The sequence below is a fragment of the Fistularia commersonii genome, chromosome 29, assembly GCF_037954325.1.
Source record: "Fistularia commersonii isolate RoL2024-O1a breed Wild chromosome 29, RoL_Fcom_v1.0, whole genome shotgun sequence".
NCBI lineage: Eukaryota > Metazoa > Chordata > Actinopteri > Syngnathiformes > Fistulariidae > Fistularia > Fistularia commersonii.
In genome coordinates this window covers 6,935,304-6,953,254 of record NC_141312.1, presented here as the reverse complement: position 1 = coordinate 6,953,254, position 17,951 = coordinate 6,935,304, and the positions used below count along the sequence as shown (strand labels likewise).

Below are 17,951 nucleotides of genomic sequence, written 5' to 3'. Positions count from 1 at the left end.
ACACTTGGAAGTTGTTGACCCACATCACCTGCATTTACCCCGCAACACAACGTGCACACTTCCTCCCCCTTGTTGGGTGCATCTTCCAAATTCCAATTGCAATATATCTAATTGCAACATTACACGTTTTTAAATCAAAGTACAAGTCTTTGGTGGGCACTGTTTCCCTTTTTCCCCACCGCCCTTGCAGACCCCTTGACTCTTCTTGACCTTCTTGCCTCGGTTCGCCGAGATCTGAGGAAGACGAGGGGAAATCGCGCGAGAATTCAAAAATCGAAAAAGCATCGTGGCGGAAGGAAAACAAAAGTATATTGTTCGACACCAACAATTTTTTCGATTATTTATTTGTTTTTTTATTTAAGAAATACATTTCTTAATTTATATATTTTTTTAATTATTTGTCGGACAAGGCAGCTTTAGTATTAAGGAGGCCGGGCCTAAACATAGCCATCAAAGGGAGGGTTCGCACACGACGCGCTCCATATATGGACATAGGTACTACGGTAAAACACGCGCGCATACATATCGCGCGCGTTCGATCGTTCACTTCCTGTCCACTAACTGACATAAACACGACGTTTGGCCGGGGTCTCCTCCGTAACTTCGGCTTTGTACAACACTGCTTTTAACGAAATATACTTTTTCGTCGTAAACCCACCGACTTGTAAGTTGTGCCATTCATGAATGGAAAGCTCCACCTTCCTATTGCGTCAATGTGTTTGTACACACTCCGCCCACGGGACGATAAAAGCGAACATTGACTGAGCGGGATATTTCATCAGCAACGCGAGGGAACGGTTAACCTTCCAAACCTCTTGACATCTTCAACCCGAAAAAAAAGGGAATTGAAGGTAATATCATTCACGTTTCAACAATACTATTGATTTCAAAACAACGATATTGATTATAGCTTCGGATTGTCGTCGTGTTGAAACAATCCTTCCGCCGATGTGTTTTAATCTGATTTGGAGCACCGTCTTCTATTTAATTGAACATATTCAAATCATATGTTTAAGTTAAGAGAGCGGTGTTTCGATCCAAATATCTAAAAAAAAACTTGCTGAGGTCAGACACAGTAAAGTTACACCTCATCCTCGCTGGTCATCAGCTGTTGGAAAGACCCAGCAACGTTGGAAAACCGGAGAAATGTGGCAATCTGAGACGTAAACACCACTCGGTGCTGTGTTCTGTTTTGGTATTACTTTCTTCCTAAACTTCACTCCTGTGCAATTTGTACTTCGTGCTTCCATTCATTGTTTTGGTCTTGGTCGCGTTTTAAGGGAGTGCTCCCAAGACTTGGGGCGATTGGAAATGTGACTTCACGGACCACTTAATGCGTCAATTTTTCCACTATCGAATGATTTTATTTTCCTTTATGTATTAATTGCTATTTGATAAACCTACAAGGTAAGGTGTATATATTTTTACTGAAGTGATTCATTGATTAACGCATGGTAAATACAAACGTGGCGAACTCAAATCTTTTATTCAGTTTAGTATATACTAAATTTTCAACGCGAAGTCACATATCCTAAAATTTTTACTGGTCCAGTGGTTTTAGTTACCCCTCCATTGCTCTCTGCGCGTAACAGCGTGCCTAATTTCAACCAGAAAAGCTTGCGGTTCGACTGTCGTAACATATTTCCCGAACTTAATATAGCCGTAACAAACGATTCGTATGAACACTGAAAGCAACATTAGCACCACGTGAGAGCCAGCTAAGCCACGTAGCTAACCTCCGATGCAGTCACTGACAGATGGCTTGTTAGCCCAACGGACCGCTGAACGTTGCCCGCTATGCCATGTAGTCTCTGTAAGTGACTATATCTTAACCCTAGAATTATTTAAATGAAATACTCGTACCACCGCGGTAGGTCCGAATATCTGTTTGTGAGCCCTAGCATGCTGTCAAGGATCAGGGTGTATCCACGCGCGTGTTGCATCAGCCGGTTTTTCAGCAACTCCACAAACCCGCGTATTGAAAAACGTGCAGGATTTAGAAAGACGGCTAAATGTTTTTTTCTTAACAGTTGCGGTAAAGTGTTTCGATCGTAAAGGGGTTACAACTGCACGACCGACGAGGGTAGTTAGTTGTCGCGTTTACGAATCCTGGCGTGGCGTGGCCGGGGGAAGGAGGAGGGGGGGGTTACAATAGCTCGAATTGGGAAAGACACACCATATAAATAATAACACTGACTGTCAGCGGTCGCGGCGCAGGTTGACAGTGCTGCAGAATTCTAGTGCATGTGTTTCTCTAATTATTATTTTTATAGCCTAAGACTATCGATGCACAGTTCCGCGTGGGTAAGTACACTCTTTTCTGTGTTGCAAAGGTACAACTTGTCCAAACAGAATACCCATGCGCAAAAAGCGCAATAGTAATCCGTCATGCAACCATTATAACTTATTTCATCAGGGTTTTTGATCAGCGCTTTGCAAACAGAAACATCCACCATCATTGCACTCTTGCTGTGTATCGATCAGCCTTTATTATTATCTATGGTAATACCTGATGGTGACCTGCATGTGTTAGTATGTAAAATAAAGTATCAAAATATCACGTTGGCTCCAAAATAACAGAACTGTTTCCACCCGGAGACATGCTTTCCTGGGTTTAAACTGTTTTGATTTCACCCCTGGTACGACAAGCTTATTACACAGGCTCCAGCAACCCCACTTATTTTGACCATTTCACCAGAAATAATGGGGACAGGGGGATATCTGTGTCTCTTACAACCGGCAGTTGGATTGTTTCTCTTGTTTCACCTCTGTGTTGGATCTGTTACTTCTTCAATGACTTGTCCTCCTCCCAAGTGTAATATGGTTATTTGTGCCAGCATGATTGCTTGTAGTGAAATTTCAACAAGATGGTTAAATCAGTAGAATAGGACTGCAAACATCTTAATGCCTCCATATTTGTTTGCATATCCGCTTTTGCTTTTTCAAATTGTCCTGCACACATGAAGGCTGTTCAAAGGCATCCCGAGCAGAGTATTGTCACAATGCCACTTGCTTGCCGCATGACTCGCCAACTGTTTATAATTTCTCGTGCGCTTGCGTGTACATACCCTGATTTTCGGTTCCTCCGACCCACGGTGGATGGGATTTGGAACCGGCCGTGGGAGAGTGCACCGATTCTTTATTTGTCACATTCCATTTCACAGAGACGGCAGTTTCTGGCAGCAGTGTTGGTATCCGGCCAGGTGACTTACTGGGTCTTTCAGTTCAGCCTCAGTGGTTGGTCCGTTCACACGCACTTTAAAAACATGCACAGCCCCTGTCGGGGACTATACTGTACCCACAGTAAAACATACGTTCACGGATCAAAAGACATACCGACTTCAAACACTTGGGAGAAGTCATTGTGTGTGTGTATCTGTATATAAGCCGCGGGAAGAAAGACTCCTGTATTGTGCATGATGCAATTCGGAGCAGGGTTGCCTGGTGATACTGACCTGAGTGGATCAGTCATCAAACTATATCTGTCCATTTGCACCATGCAGAGTTGTATTGACAGGCCACATAATGCCCAAATTAATTTTGGCTTGGCTTAATGATTTAGAAAAAACAGTGCCGCCTGAAGGTAAGGTGGGAGACGCGTGCCAGCATCAGATCATATTTCTGCTGTGCAGCAGATTACGGGTAATTGGTAGTTTGAGTCTGACTGTTCATTGGCATCCTAGTTTAGTGCCCTTGAAGTCTTCAGATTTGTTCAGAAAAAAAACTATACTGACGGGGCCCTGGTGTGACGTACCCCTTGGGGTCAGGTAGGGTCACAGTTGTTCTTATAGCGGGGGTTTAGCTTTGTTATTCCTATAGATGTTCCTTTGAGATGTGCCACTGGGATGGAAAGCTGCAGGGTATGACCAGATGAAATGGCAGGGAGAAAGAAAAAAAAAGTTTGCATGTTTGCATAACTTTTACTGTATAGCAAATAACAGTTCAGAATTGAAAGTATCAGATTAAAGAAAACAGATTGTCACGTTCATGTTTGTTTTATTACCTTATTATTTTTTTATTTCCGACCTTGATTTTCAACCTTGCAGTTCGTGAGTGGCCATTTAGCAAACACGGCAAACAAAATTACGGTGGGTCACACCGTTGGGGGTAGTCGAGGAGAGAGCGGTGACCAAAACAAGGACGTGGGGTGTTTGTGTGAATAGAAAGAGGAGGAGTAAACAAGCTATAAGGAGGCTGGCATGTTTGTTACTTCACCAAATAATCCTCTTAGAGTCCACGGCAGCAGTTGCAACAATGTTAAGTCAAGTAATAGGAACATTATCGCTGTAACTGGAGCTTTGGTGGGGCCCGGGCTGAAGAATTTGAACACGGTCTAGTTTTGGTGACTCCGGGAAACAAGTAAACCGCTTCAGTTATGTAATCCTTAGGTAATAAGGCATATAATGGGCACAGGTGAAACCTGTCTTTTTCGCACATGTGTGCGGTTGTTCTTGCTGCTACATGATAGAGCTACGGGACAGCATGTTTCTGAGCCACGCCTCTCAGCGAGGCACAAATTTGCCCCACTTTTGGCTGACGAGGGCCCTCGTGAAAAACACAAGGAAAAGATTAGTGCAACGCGCCAACTCGACAGAGGTATCGGTTGAGGTGAAGTGTGGCTCCTGAATCATGAGACCACCCCCTTAATGGGGTCACCCGGCCGGTTGGTTCGCGCCAAGGGTGGGGCCTTGACGATACTCACGGTCGTGGATTACCGGTGGTGCAGCTTTGAAAATAAAATAACTTTTGTCCTAATTTTGCGAGGTACGTTCTGTTGGTTGAATCCCCCCCCCCCTCCCAAGGAGATCTCAGCCACCTGGGCAGTCCATTTAGCAATAAGCCCGAAATGTTTATTGAGACAACATTGACACTCTCAGATCTCAGTTCCCAGCGTGCACCTGGAATGTCACGCCAAGTAGCAGTTTCCCATAGGTCTTCAGAAGGCTGGATGTTTGTTATTGCGGTTGTCTGTCGCTCACCGCTGATCTTTTATTTCATTGTTTGACAGTGTTTTTTCTTTTCTTTTTTTGTCTCTACACTCGGGCAGGATACTCTCCTTTTGATGCATAAAAGTGCTTTGATTGATAAGGTATGTTGTTTTAATGGTATTAATAGAATATTGCTATTGTATCAGGGAGGGAAAATGCCAGGATTTGCATCCTGTGCATTATGAAAAGGTTTTGCCAAAATTAGACCATACATGATATACAGGGACATACTCAGTGACCCGAAACTTGACATGAAATGAACTTGTGAACCTCAACTGGCTCTGAGGGCACTGGGGTCTGGGATGCAGGCAGGATACTTTAAACTGGTTGGTCACCAAAAAAATTGCTGTGTCCGTTGTATTTTTTCAAGTATCTTATGGTTGTCAAATTGGTCAAAGCTGCCTTTTTTTCTGTTTTCATAGATGCTGTTAAGTTGCATTGCACCACTTCTTAGGGTTACTCCCACTGTCATTTCACAATTGCCATCAAAATTGTTGAGGAAACATAGTAAAGAACTGCACCGTTTATTCTTGCTGTTAGTTTATTACTCAGTTGTAGTATTGCATCAGTAAATTATTGCACGAAAACCGTCATTATATTGCATTTGTTTATACGTGCTATCAAAATGCAGCCTTTAAAAATTGCAAAAATTCCCAAGCAGCCACAACATAGAAATCTTTGAAGCATTTTGGGGGGGGGGGGCAACTTTTTGTCTAATTCTTGGCTCGAGAGGAAATTTAAGCAGCAAAACTTTACTGGCCTTCAGATCAGTATAGACGCTTACTGGACTGGGACTAGCCCTCACAGACACACCACTCTGTGTTGCCGGATAGTGTTTCGTTTCTTTTTTGCTGCCTGACCTATGAAGAGACTGATAGGCGCGCTGGCATTCACGCCAAGGAATCAGGTGTCATGATTACACACACACACACACACACACACAAAGTCATCAACTATCCCATGCCACCTTAAAGCATTGTTACATATTTATCAGGAAAAAATGAGTGTGATAGTATTTGCCGATTAGTGTAGTATTTGCAGATAAGATAAAGTCACGGGTGTCTTCCTGGTGATTGTGATTGCTTCATAACAACATCACTGTTTTTTTTTTTGTTTGTTTTTTGTGGTGAAGAAGATTGTCTGAAAACGAAGTGAGAGCTTTCGGATGCACCCGTGTGGTCCAACCAGCACAAGTGTCTGATTGTTCCTAACAGACTTTCGCACTCACTCATTCAAACTGGTGTACATGTCAACGTGCAAAGATCTCCTCTCAGCATGTTCTTTGGCGCTGCACAGACTTTTGAAAAGTAAACTTTTTTTTAAATTTTGTTTCTTAAAATCTCATGAAAATAACAATAAGTTTGGATGACTGTCCAGCTAAAATAATAGCTGGACAGTCATCCAAACTTTTAATACCATAAAACAATACAAGATCATTGTAATGACAGAGAGGAACATTTTTGAGCTACAACTAAATAAATATCACTAATTCGTTCAATTCTTGATTTTTGCGATTGGCTGATTAGTAGATTGGTCAATTAAATGTGAAACTGATAGTAATATTTTTTTTTCCCCCCAAAAGCACGACATGATATCCTTGTATTGTTACAATGCAAATTAATGGTATTCTGGAAGTAGAGGATTTTTTTTTTAATTCAACAAATTTGCCGCAGGTCTCTTACACACACCAAAGACTGTTTTTATCATGCCACCTTATCATTCCTTCAGCAAGAACAAACACAAATAAAAGTCCATTGACCCAAAAGACTTTTAAACTTTACACTGCAGAATTGTTAATTATTTTTTGTGCCGAGACCCAAAGTCACGTTGACCCCCCACCCCCTCGTCTGCGTCCCTGCATGTCATATCCCCATTGTGCGCCCGCCTTGCTCTCAAAGACAAACAGTCCAAGGACTCGACACGCGTCATATGTGACCACCAGAGATAGAGCTGTTCTGCATGATCCCACATGCACACGTGTACAGGAGACGGTACAAGCACCGTTATTTTGGCCTGAGAGGACATCCTCTCAGTCGTCCTTCAAATTTCATATGAAACTAAATTCAAAATCCAACACGTCACATTGCAGGCATTTCATGCATTCAAGGCTGCAGGTGCAGACCGGCAACATTGTAGTGTTTATTTTCTTGCTTTTGTTATTTAAAATTACTATTTTTCCCGGCCAAATGTAGCTTTTTGGCTTTCAAGTAGTTTTTTCTTTTTGTTTTTTTTTCTTCAGGGCAGTCATTTATATATCAATCCGCCGTGTCCAGCTGGTCCATCTTATCAAACTGCCGCCTCACACTGTTATCCCCCCTCTCGCTGACATTCGCTCGCAAGTCTCCGCGGTATCATCCCCTCGCAGCCTCGAGTGTTCCCAGGCCTCTCCCTGACAGTTCGTCCGCTAAGAAAACAGAACCCAAGTAGCAAGAGGGCCTGGGGGGGAGGAGGAGGGCATTGGGCAAGGTGTTCCTTTGTTTCCCCAGCGTGGGGTGCAACGCAGGGTTTATTTACCAAAGCAAAATCCAGATTAAGTCCAGCCCCGGTTGGACTTCACCAAGGTTTCTTTTGCCTTTATGAGCACTCCCTGTTCCTCCCACTGTGTCACATGATGGTTTGCTGGCCTGAAAAAGGTAGAGGTATGAATTCCTGGAAGTTGTGTAACTGGTATTTGTACGTGTTCTCTTGAAGCATGATGACTACTTTTTTTTTCCCCCAAAAAAGCAGAAAAGCAGGTGTTAACCTGATACTCAACTAAAACTTAATAACCTAGTGCGAGGGCACCTCTTTGTAAGTTTGCGGGCTTTTTTCTCCCCGCACAATATAAACGCAGGAAGCCCCGGCAACAACAGGAACACCTCTCCTGGAAAATATTCACCGTTGGGCAGCGTTAATCCTCACCGCGCAGTGCCAAACACAGAGCGGCATGAAAATGTAAGCTTTGTCAAATTACTGAATGAAGCACTGTTTTGAGCTTTCCTCTCTCTCTTTCTTCACAGGTCATAAGCTGGTGCTGCTGCAAAATACTGTGAACGTAGGGCTGCTGCTTCCTGTTTATTTTTTTTGTTTGTTTTGGGGATTTTTTTCCGCCCAGTCTAGTTGTGCAAGTGAAGCTCACCTACGTCGACCAGTAACAACCAAGTTTGTCGACGCCATCCGCAAGGTTCAGCTGTGTCAACAACGCAGACGTTCGTAGGGTTTCAAAAGCACACCGGCTGATTGAGCGCCCACACCTAGTCACAGCAAACATGGCCAGCAAGCTGTCCAACTTGGGCAAGATCCTGCTGCGCCGCCGGGCACTGGACTTCTCCGGGGAAGAAACAAGATTCGCCCGCTGCCTGTCCACCCTAGACCTCATCGCCCTGGGAGTGGGCTCCACACTCGGCGCCGGTGTCTACGTCCTCGCTGGCGAGGTCGCCCGGGAGAAAGCTGGGCCCGCCATCGTTCTCTGCTTCCTCATCGCTGCACTGTCCTCCATGCTGGCCGGCCTGTGCTACGCCGAGTTCGGTGCTCGCGTCCCTAAGACGGGCTCAGCCTACCTTTACAGCTATGTGACGGTCGGAGAAATCTGGGCTTTCATCACAGGTTGGAACCTGATCCTGTCGTATGTGATAGGTGAGTATTTGCATAAAACCTTGTGCCATTGTCTTACAACATACAGTTGACTTAACTTCCGTTGTTTGTTTTTTTTTTTTTTCTTTCTGTCGTACAGGTACTGCGAGCGTGGCCAGGGCGTGGAGCTCCACCTTTGACAGCCTGGTGGAGCAGAAGATCTCCGGCTTCTTCAAAACCTCCATGGCAATGAAAGTCCCGGGGCAGGTGTTGGCAGAATACCCAGACCTATTTGCCCTGATTTTGGTCCTTTTGCTGACAGGTTAGTCAGGGAGACATTTACTTATTTATCTCGTGGAATGACCCCCCCCATCATGAGCCCTAGAACATGACAAGCAACACACCAACACATACACACACAGACACTTTCATGTGTGAAAGGATAAATTAACAGGTTTCTTTAAGTTGCTGATGTTCTGAGAAAAGTTAGTATGCGAAGTGAGTGGAACATAAAGTCGGACAGGTGAATGATGGGAAAACTCCCGCCCGCTCATTGGGTTAGTGTCACAAATGAGAAACACAGCCGCATTCGCATCGCATTGAACACATTTTTATAGCGGCAAGGACTGTCGTCATGGCGATAATTGCGCCCCGGCGTGGGAGGGAATACCAGCAGCGGTGCGAGAGTGAGTGAAAATAAGGAGGGGTGTTGTTAAATAGCGTGGTGGAAGTGATGAAGTGCAAACACAGTCCACCCATGTTGCAGGACATGCTGTTCATGGAGATAAAATATGAATTCTCTTCTGTTATAATGAACCAACCCTCCTTCGTCTACGTGTAGGACTCCTGGCCTTCGGCGTGAGCGAGTCAGCGCTGGTGAACAAGATCTTCACTGGCATTAACCTGGTGGTTCTGGGCTTCGTCATCATCTCAGGCTTTGTCAAGGGGGACACAGCCAACTGGAACCTCACAGAGGCCGACTACTATAGTTTTATAAACGAGACCAACAAGACCTCCAAGTTAGTATCTGAACGCTCGCCTTGGCATTTGAACACCGAACGACTCGCTACTACTTCTTTTTGTCTTTGTGAGTTTTGTTCGACTTTGATTTAAGAGTCGCCCCTCCCTCGTTTTGACAGAATCAGGGAGGAATTCGGCGTTGGAGGCTTCTCTCCGTTCGGCCTCACCGGGGTCTTGTCCGGTGCCGCCACCTGCTTCTACGCATTTGTGGGCTTCGACTGTATCGCCACAACAAGTGAGTGTGTTAGCAGCCTGAGATCCCACTATGTTTAGCTCTGCTGGACCTGAAACACCTGCTATATTTTCAGAGTCCATGTTATGTAACTTTGTGCGACATGGGATAGCTGCTGTCTACTGTGTCGTACGCCTAAAGGTGCATTCCAACTATTCACGCATATGGCCGTCCAGGCTGCTCTTGGGGCTCGTATGTTTAGTACACATGAAATGTCAAGCTGTGTAGAATGCCATTTGAAATCCAGCGTCTATTTACTCAACTTGCCTCGGTGATGGCCTTTCAACCTTTCCCCATCGGCCGGCAGTGTGCAGAAATGTTTACATTTACAATAAAAACAAGAATAATTTGTTTTTCGCTGGAATGCGATTATTTGAATATATTTTCTATTCTGCGTTTCTTTGTTCATTTTGGATTCTACAATTTCCCGCGACTGGCCACACCAAACACACAAGCCTCCCCCCTTTTGTCAGCCTTGAGTGACGCATCACGGCTCACACTCAGAAAACAGCTGCGGCGCACGTTTGCTCACACGTGTGTTGCGTGCTAACCTCCCCTCTTGCCTTTCTGCTCATCCCACAGGTGAAGAAGCAAAGAACCCCATGCGCTCGATACCCGTTGGCATCGTGGCCTCGCTGCTTATCTGCTTCTTTGCTTACTTCGGTGTCTCCGCCGCGTTGACCCTCATGATGCCGTACTACCAGCTCAACACGCAGAGCCCGCTGCCGGAGGCCTTCAGCCACGTTGGTTGGGCGCCTGCCAGGTACATTGTGGCGGTGGGCTCTCTCTGTGCCCTGTCCACCAGGTAAGACAACATGTTTCCAACCCCCGACTCACACACATGCAATGTGAATTCAAATCTAATAACGATATATCCCTTTTTTTTTGTTGTCTCCCCCTCCCCCCAGCTTACTCGGATCCATGTTTCCTATGCCCCGTGTTATTTATGCCATGGCAGGCGACGGGCTGCTGTTCCGTGCTCTGTCCAGGATGAACGCTCGCACAAAAACGCCCCTGCTGGCTACCATTGTTTCTGGGATTGTTGCAGGTAGGCGGCCCCTTTGCGTTCCTGGCAACAAAAGCAAAAAAGGGGGCAGAAACTGTTATTTTGTGTCTCGGCGGTGATGGTTTGCCGGTCCACGATCTCTAGAGGTATTCACATGAGGTGGCATTTGCAGTCGCCGGCTATCTGCCTCAAACCCATCTGTTCTGTATTTAGATGCTTTTAATCAGGACTTTCCTGTTATTCGTCGAAGCCCATGTCTGCATATCCCTCATATTTATTTTCACGCCAGGGATACCATCCATGCCACTTCTTTATCTGTAGTGTTATGTTTTTTTTTCCTGTACTTTTTGGCCGCCAATTGATGTGTCCTGTGTATCATTGTGACTGATGTTTTCAAAACAATCGGGTACAGTTTCGAGTTTTCTAAGGAATCTGTCTGTTATCGTCACAGCCCTGATGGCCTTCCTGTTTGACCTTGCTGCCCTGGTTGACCTCATGTCTATTGGAACTCTACTTGCGTACTCACTTGTGGCCATCTGTGTTCTCATCCTCAGGTATAAACATTTTTTCATTTTTATTTACATTTTTTAATTCAATTTTTTTTATTCAGTTTTACTTCGGTTAGAGATGCTGTACAAATGTATCAGGCAATTTTCCAATATGTACATTGTTCCTTATATATATATATATATATATATATATATATATATATATAATGGCCATTACTTTGTGGATTTACATTTATTCCGGCTGGTTTTGCAGTGTAACCTCTGCAATAAACTAGGGACCACGGTATACATGGTTGTTTCTGACCCTGCCGTCCTTCTGCAGGTACCAGCCGGGCACTTTGTCCTCATCCAGCCAGACCGAGAAGCTGGTGGAGCTTGTTGAAGGGGAGAAGGTGGCCGTGACCGGGGGTGACAGCGGCGATGAATATGGCATGGAGACAGAGGAAAAGCCACTCCGGGAGGCATTCACCACTAAGCTGCTTTTCTTCCCGAGTGGAAAGCTCCCAACACAGACCTCCGGGAACATAGTCTACGCTACCACCGCCACCATCTGTAAGCATGGGCGGCAGGGATGCCGGCATGTTTAAAAAAAAAAAAAAAAAAGGCTTCATCGTCAGAAAGCTCATGCTCGCTTACTCATACCGTCTCCTTTCTTTGGTTCTCTTTGCAGCCGTTCTCATCACCATGTTGTGCATCATCCTTGCCAACTACCTGGGATCGCTGCTGGCCGGCAACGCAGTGGTAGTGACGTTCTGCATCATCCTTACCGTCCTCTGTGGCATCTGCGTTGTCATTATCTGCAGGCAGCCGGAGAGCAAGGAGGCTCTCACCTTCAAGGTGACCTTGGGGGCGCAGCTGCTTCTACATAAAAATTGCATTTTTTTTATAACAAATACATATTTAGCTGTTGCAACTGTAGCTTTTTGTTGTTTAACATTTTGTAAAAAAAAATTTCATGATTTCATTTTTGTGAACATTTGTGTTCAGTGTCTTTTTCGATTCAAATATTCATATGCAGTATCTGCATTTGTATAAACCTTGCAAAGCGCAACCATTACAGCCAAAGTAGCGCTAATATTCAGTAGTAAAAGAAATTCTGCTATTGAGGAATCACCTGTTTTGTGGACGCAGGACAACTATCAAAAAAAACAAACATACATTATTGAAAATATCCCCAATAAGGAATTATGAATCAACCTAAACTCATCAATTGTTATTGACATTGAAGTCTCAAACAACTAGATATCAGTTCTCAAGCGGCAGTGTCCAGTTATTTGCCCAAACAGCTAAAGGATCTTCTAAGGCGATCAACCGACGTGCAGAGGCTAAATGTATTCCCAAAGGCCTTTTGGGCCTGTATTTTGTCAGGAGATTTTCGAGTGAAAAGTAAATAGACAAGTAAAAGAATTCATCCCCTCCTTCTATCTACAGGTCCCGTTGCTTCCCTGGCTGCCCTTGTTCAGCGTTTTCGTAAACATCTACCTCATGATGCAGCTAGACCGGGGCACATGGCTACGATTCACTGTCTGGATGGTAATCGGTAGGTCGAAATATTTCCCTTTTGTCATTTTGATATTTAATTTGTCTCTGTTAATCCAACTGTTCTAATTTCTGTCTGCTTTTTTTTTTTCCCAACACCCCTTTACCCCCTTCCAGGTTTCGCCATCTATTTCTTCTACGGCATCAAGAACAGCAACGAAGCGGCCAACAGGTCGTCTCCGCGCAAGTATGAAGCGGCGCTGCAGAGCAAGAGCCCCATTTACAAAGGCGCTCCCGACGACAGCGACGCGGAAGCGGGAAGCCCCTGATACAGACTGACGTAGGCCCCTCCCCCTCCAGCCCACCCGGGAGTGTTGCGGAGCATCTACACTCGTTGCAGCGGCCCCACTCGAAGCGGTGGCCAAACATCCTTCGGTGTAGGCGGCCTGGAACACGCCCCCCCCCCCCCCTGGGCTGGACGGGGGAGGAGAGGCAAGAAATCGCCACACACATCTTACCTCTGATTCGGAGGCTGATTAACTTGATGGTTAGACACTGTGACAGAGCCACTTCCTGGCCATGTGTCTTGTTCGTAATCTGTCTGTATTTAGCCTTAGCCCTCGGGAGATATTTACATGCCTATAATTCACGCTTTGACGGATCTAACTCGCAGCACTGTGGTTCTGATATCTCTTATCCGAAGCCGTTTACTGGAGGGATGTTACGTGTCAGGAGTTGGTCTTTTTTTCTTTTTGCACTCTGTCTCCGTTGTACCAGTCGACAGTTGGAGCCTCCCAGCCAGCGACGCAGACACACACACACACACACACACACACACACACACACACACACACACACACACGGGCGCGAGACAGTTGCATCAAAGGAAGAAAGACAGCCAGACCAATTTTGACTCACGACGCTGCTTATACCATCGCCAGTTCACCGCCAAGCTAGACTCAAACCGCAGAAGAGACCATATTACTCCAGTTAAACTCGTTGCCGACCGAGTAACTGCCGATCCGTTTAGCCCCCCCATCTCGTGGAATTTGTGTTTGTAAACACGGTAGTAACCAGGTTCTGTTTTCTCTGTACCAAGGTCAACAGCACACAGTCTGTGCAGAGCTTCAGACCTTCAAAGTTAGAGAACGCCCCGATTCTTCATCTTTAGTGTTTGTTACAGTCTAGTTACACGTTTTTCCCAGTCTCCAAAAGTTCAGATAAGACTTTTTTATTTTTTTAATTTTTTTATTGCAACTGACCTCTTTTTAGTCACAGCATGATTCTAAAATATCTCCCACTTGTAGCAATCTACAAGAGAAAGAAACTGAAAAAAACCTTATCTTCCATGCCCACCCTGAAGCTGGGATCCCTCTGGATCATCTGGTTACAAGTGGGAGCGGTGTTCGTGGAGGTGGCGGAGAAGCAGCCAAACCTTCACAGCGACATCACTTTTTGATCCTGGGATGTCTCCTCTTCCTCTCATTGTGAGGCCCAGGAGCACCCGGTGGTGGGATTGTTCTCCCGCGACTGTCAGCGCAGATCTGGTATAGATCCCCAATTTTTATTTATTTATTTATTTTTAAATAATTTTCTGGATTGAGATTCAAGATTTTGAGGCGGTTGTTTTGTTTTTTTTATCGTTAGTGGTGAAATCCCAATCGCCTGGGTAACTCTTTCGAAATCCAGATTATCGCAAACTTGGAAGAAAAAAAAATCCAAACGTTTGTTTTATTTTGTCTGAACGCCGGCTTATCGTAGACGGGCCTGTAGCCCACACGTTCTTGGCCATGGCCCAGACAGTCTGCATTAATATGGTAAAATAAAGACGTTTTTATCTATTCAGCTCCCCAAAATTAATCCAATAGTTTCTTTCTTTTTAATAACACTGGAAAAATTTCTGGGGGGGGCAAATTATAGTAATTACTAGATTTCCTTGTTCAACTAAGAGGATGCTTTCCAACTGAAGGACAGCATCTTTGCTTTGCGGTAGAAGAACTGCACTTTTATCTCCACAAACCCCCCATTTTCCTTCTTTTCTGCCTTTTTCGATTTTTTTTCAAATCATTAGCCGTGTGGCCATTTACTACTGCAGACCTCCCGTCTCATGGCCGAGACCGAGAAATGGCGGCGTTCTTTAACTTGACAAGTTAACTTGACGCCCCGGTCCCCTCGTATCTCACCCGCTCCCAAAGAACAGCCATAACATATGTTCACAAGAGCCTTTTAACATTTTGATGTTTTAGGTAGTTTTTTTAGTCACGACTAAATTAACATTTTAAGCGGTTTACTGCAGAACTGCTGTTTGAGGGGAAAGTCACTGGTGGCGTTTTTATGATCCCATGAACCCGTGAGAAACCGAAGGGAAATCCAGGTTAAAAACATGAGAATGCACCAAGTACCAAAATGCCACCAGTGATATCTGACAGATGTCCAACCTCTCCTCCACCTGCTCCAGTATCTGCGTTTTTATTTATTTATCTTTTTTTTTTTTTGTTGTCTACATTTCTTTTTCTTTTACATCACTATAAATATCTATACCGGCTGCACGGTGGTGCAGTGGTTAGCACTTCAACCTCACAGCAAGAAGGACCCTGGTTCAATTTCGACAAGGGGATGTTTCTGTGTGGTTTCCATGTTCTCCTCGTGTCTGCATGGGTTTCCCCCGGGTTCTCCGGTTTCCTCCTACAGTCTAAAAAAATGCAAATTCATTATAAAAAAAATGTCCTGAATGAATGAGTGAGTGAATGGTTGTTTGGTCTATATGTGCCCCTGTGATTGACTGGCGACCAGTTCAGGGTGTACCCAGCCTCTCGCCCAGTGACAGCTGGATCGGCTCCAGCATCCTCCAGGCCCCGAGTATAAATGGCAGAAGATGGATGGACGGATGAAATATCTATACCCTTCTTCCTGTTTTTTTTTTCTGTTTGTTTGTTTTTAAACTTCTTTGTCAGAAAAATTTAAACAAATCATCAAGGTTCTTGTTCTTTTTTTTTTTTCAACTTGGCAGCTCTGTCTGTTGAGAACCCCCCTACCTGCCCTCCCCTCCCCTGTCTTTTTTTAAACTAATTTTTACTATTTTTGATTTACTCTTCTCTAAGTAGCCTTGTTAATATTTCAATGTGTAAAGTATCTTTGGGGATAGCTGTTGTTTTTGTTTTTGCTTGGCAACTTCATATCAGTCTCAATCTATATACATTTTAGATGTTTATGTATTTTTATTGTCATGTACATATTATTAGTTCATCTTTCTTTGTTTGTTTCAGTCTTGTCTTTTTTTGCTTTTTTTGTCACAGATTATTGACATACATTAATTAACTTTTAATGGTATTTTTCTTCTCCTTCCTGACCAAATGAATAGATTTCGGAAGCGTTTTTGAAAAGTAGGAATGACCACTAAAAGATGGTCTCTAATTCTTTTTATTTTTTAAGGGTTTTTACCCCCCACACCCCCACCAACCCTCCGGAGTCGATGTAATAACTTATTGTTCTTAGCATTCATGTTGTTCTAGTAAAGTGCTTTTCTTAATATTGTACAGTATTTGTGTAAAAGTTGTATAAATGCTGTAAATTACACAAACGTTTGTTTTAAAATATGACCTGAAATATAATTTGGGAGAGATGGTCTGTAAATTGTGCTTGGGGGTCATGTGACACTTGATGCTGCTGAATTCAAAACTGAAAAAAAGAAAATAATTTCCCACTCTATTTATGTCATTTAAGACAAAAGCGTCCCCATAAACACAGCATTGAAGAAATTAAGTATTCTCGTTTGCAATCCCCTTCTCGGGCTTTCACACCCCGAGTTCAGGGAAAGCGGCAGAGAAGATAAGAGCTGGTGAAAACTCGCAACAACTAAAAAGACTGTTAATACTTTGTTCAAAATCACGGGTCTGACGCTGAAAGACCACACGGTCTGCACCTGAAGAATGTGACTCCTTGATTCCCCCCAAGAAACAGATCCATTATCTTGGATTCCTTTAAGGGGTTCAAGGTTTGGTCCTCAAACTCTTCAAACTCAGCCCTCGTGCCTTTTTCTAAAATAAATAAATATCATTGCAACCCCTCTTAATGCTGGTCGCAAACAGCAACCTTTATTTTTTTTTCCTTTGTATTGTACATATGGCTGTCATGTAAGAGAAAAACAAAAGCAAGCTGTATTTTCATGTTTTTTTTAAATAAAATGAGTCATGTCTCAGCTTGAAAATCTGCGTCCTATTTTTTTTTTTTTTTTTTTTTTTTTTTTTTCTAACAATTACGGGTATCATTGCCCTGGGACTTGTTTCAAATCATCTACATGTTTCCAGTGAGTCACCGGTGACTCATTGCATTTCAAGCCCTGGGTCGAGATGAGTCTTCACCGGCTGAATGCAGCTTCCGTTTGTCACTTGTTTTTTTCCGAATCAAAAGTTGGCCAATGTTGTCGTCGTAGTCTCATTGACATCACGTCTAGGTTGATATCTGATCTTCTTGGAAGATTTTAAATTTTATTTTTTTTCTTAAAGAACAGCAAAGTAAGAGACCTCTTGCTCTCCCGTCAGCTGAGTTTGTGAAATGACATTCATTCTGAATGATTGACACAATGGCGGTAAAATAACTATTTTTTAAAAGCAGACTAAATTCTTGACTGCCGTTTTCCTTTCTACATTATTTTTCTTTTATTTTTGTTTTTAAATTCATGAGCTGGGAGCTTTTGCTACAAGTTGGAGACGTCAAGTAGTTTTGCTGGTCAACGTCGTCCTCTGCTGGCGTAAATAGGAAATGAATGCCGGTTGACTTAAATTGGGTGAGTTTAGTATTATTTCTGTACATAAATATATAAACTATTTTTCAAATGATGTGTATAATAAACTGACCTCAATTCTACTCCTTTGTTGTAGACGGTTGACATGACATTACCCATGGCCTCACGGAGCACGTCGCTTTCCCACAAGCCAGAGGAACTCCCACGTAAACACCACCGTAAGTCGTTTAACGTCCACCAAAAGAATTTTTTTTGTCTTTTCTGAGCTACAATTAGACATGAAAGCATCACAGCGACCCTTCTATTCCGCCTTGACCTTTAACCTTTACATTCAATTGTTCGATTTACTCTCAACATTCAACCTTTACATTTAAACTTATATTCAACCTTTGCATTCAAAGTTTGCATTCACCCTTCACAT

The 17,951-nt window shown here is 43.7% G+C and overlaps 1 protein-coding gene across 1 annotated transcript; it reads left to right on the top strand.

The window, feature by feature from the left end:
* Window positions 1–767: 767 nt before the first annotated feature.
* On the top strand, window positions 768–16,993 carry slc7a3a (solute carrier family 7 member 3a). Its single transcript, XM_086177507.1, has 12 exons — window positions 768–851; window positions 7,988–8,603; window positions 8,701–8,862; window positions 9,382–9,559; window positions 9,680–9,795; window positions 10,375–10,597; window positions 10,701–10,840; window positions 11,250–11,352; window positions 11,630–11,859; window positions 11,978–12,144; window positions 12,739–12,847; window positions 12,964–16,993. Exons 2-12 carry the CDS (start codon window positions 8,237–8,239, stop codon window positions 13,113–13,115), a joined length of 1,947 nt encoding a protein of 648 aa, XP_086033633.1. The 5' UTR covers window positions 768–851; window positions 7,988–8,236; the 3' UTR covers window positions 13,116–16,993.
* Window positions 16,994–17,951: the final 958 nt, after the last annotated feature.

What these genes read in the sequence shown, in the direction of transcription:
- slc7a3a (XM_086177507.1), top strand. Translation starts at nt 8,237, where the DNA reads ATGGCCAGCAAGCTGTCCAACTTGGGCAAGATCCTGCTGCGCCGCCGG. An exon ending in GATCCTGTCGTATGTGATAG is followed by an intron (nt 8,604 to 8,700) that starts GTGAGTATTTGC and finishes TCTGTCGTACAG; the next exon opens with GTACTGCGAGCGTGGCCAGG. An exon ending in GAGACCAACAAGACCTCCAA is followed by an intron (nt 9,560 to 9,679) that starts GTTAGTATCTGA and finishes TCGTTTTGACAG; the next exon opens with AATCAGGGAGGAATTCGGCG.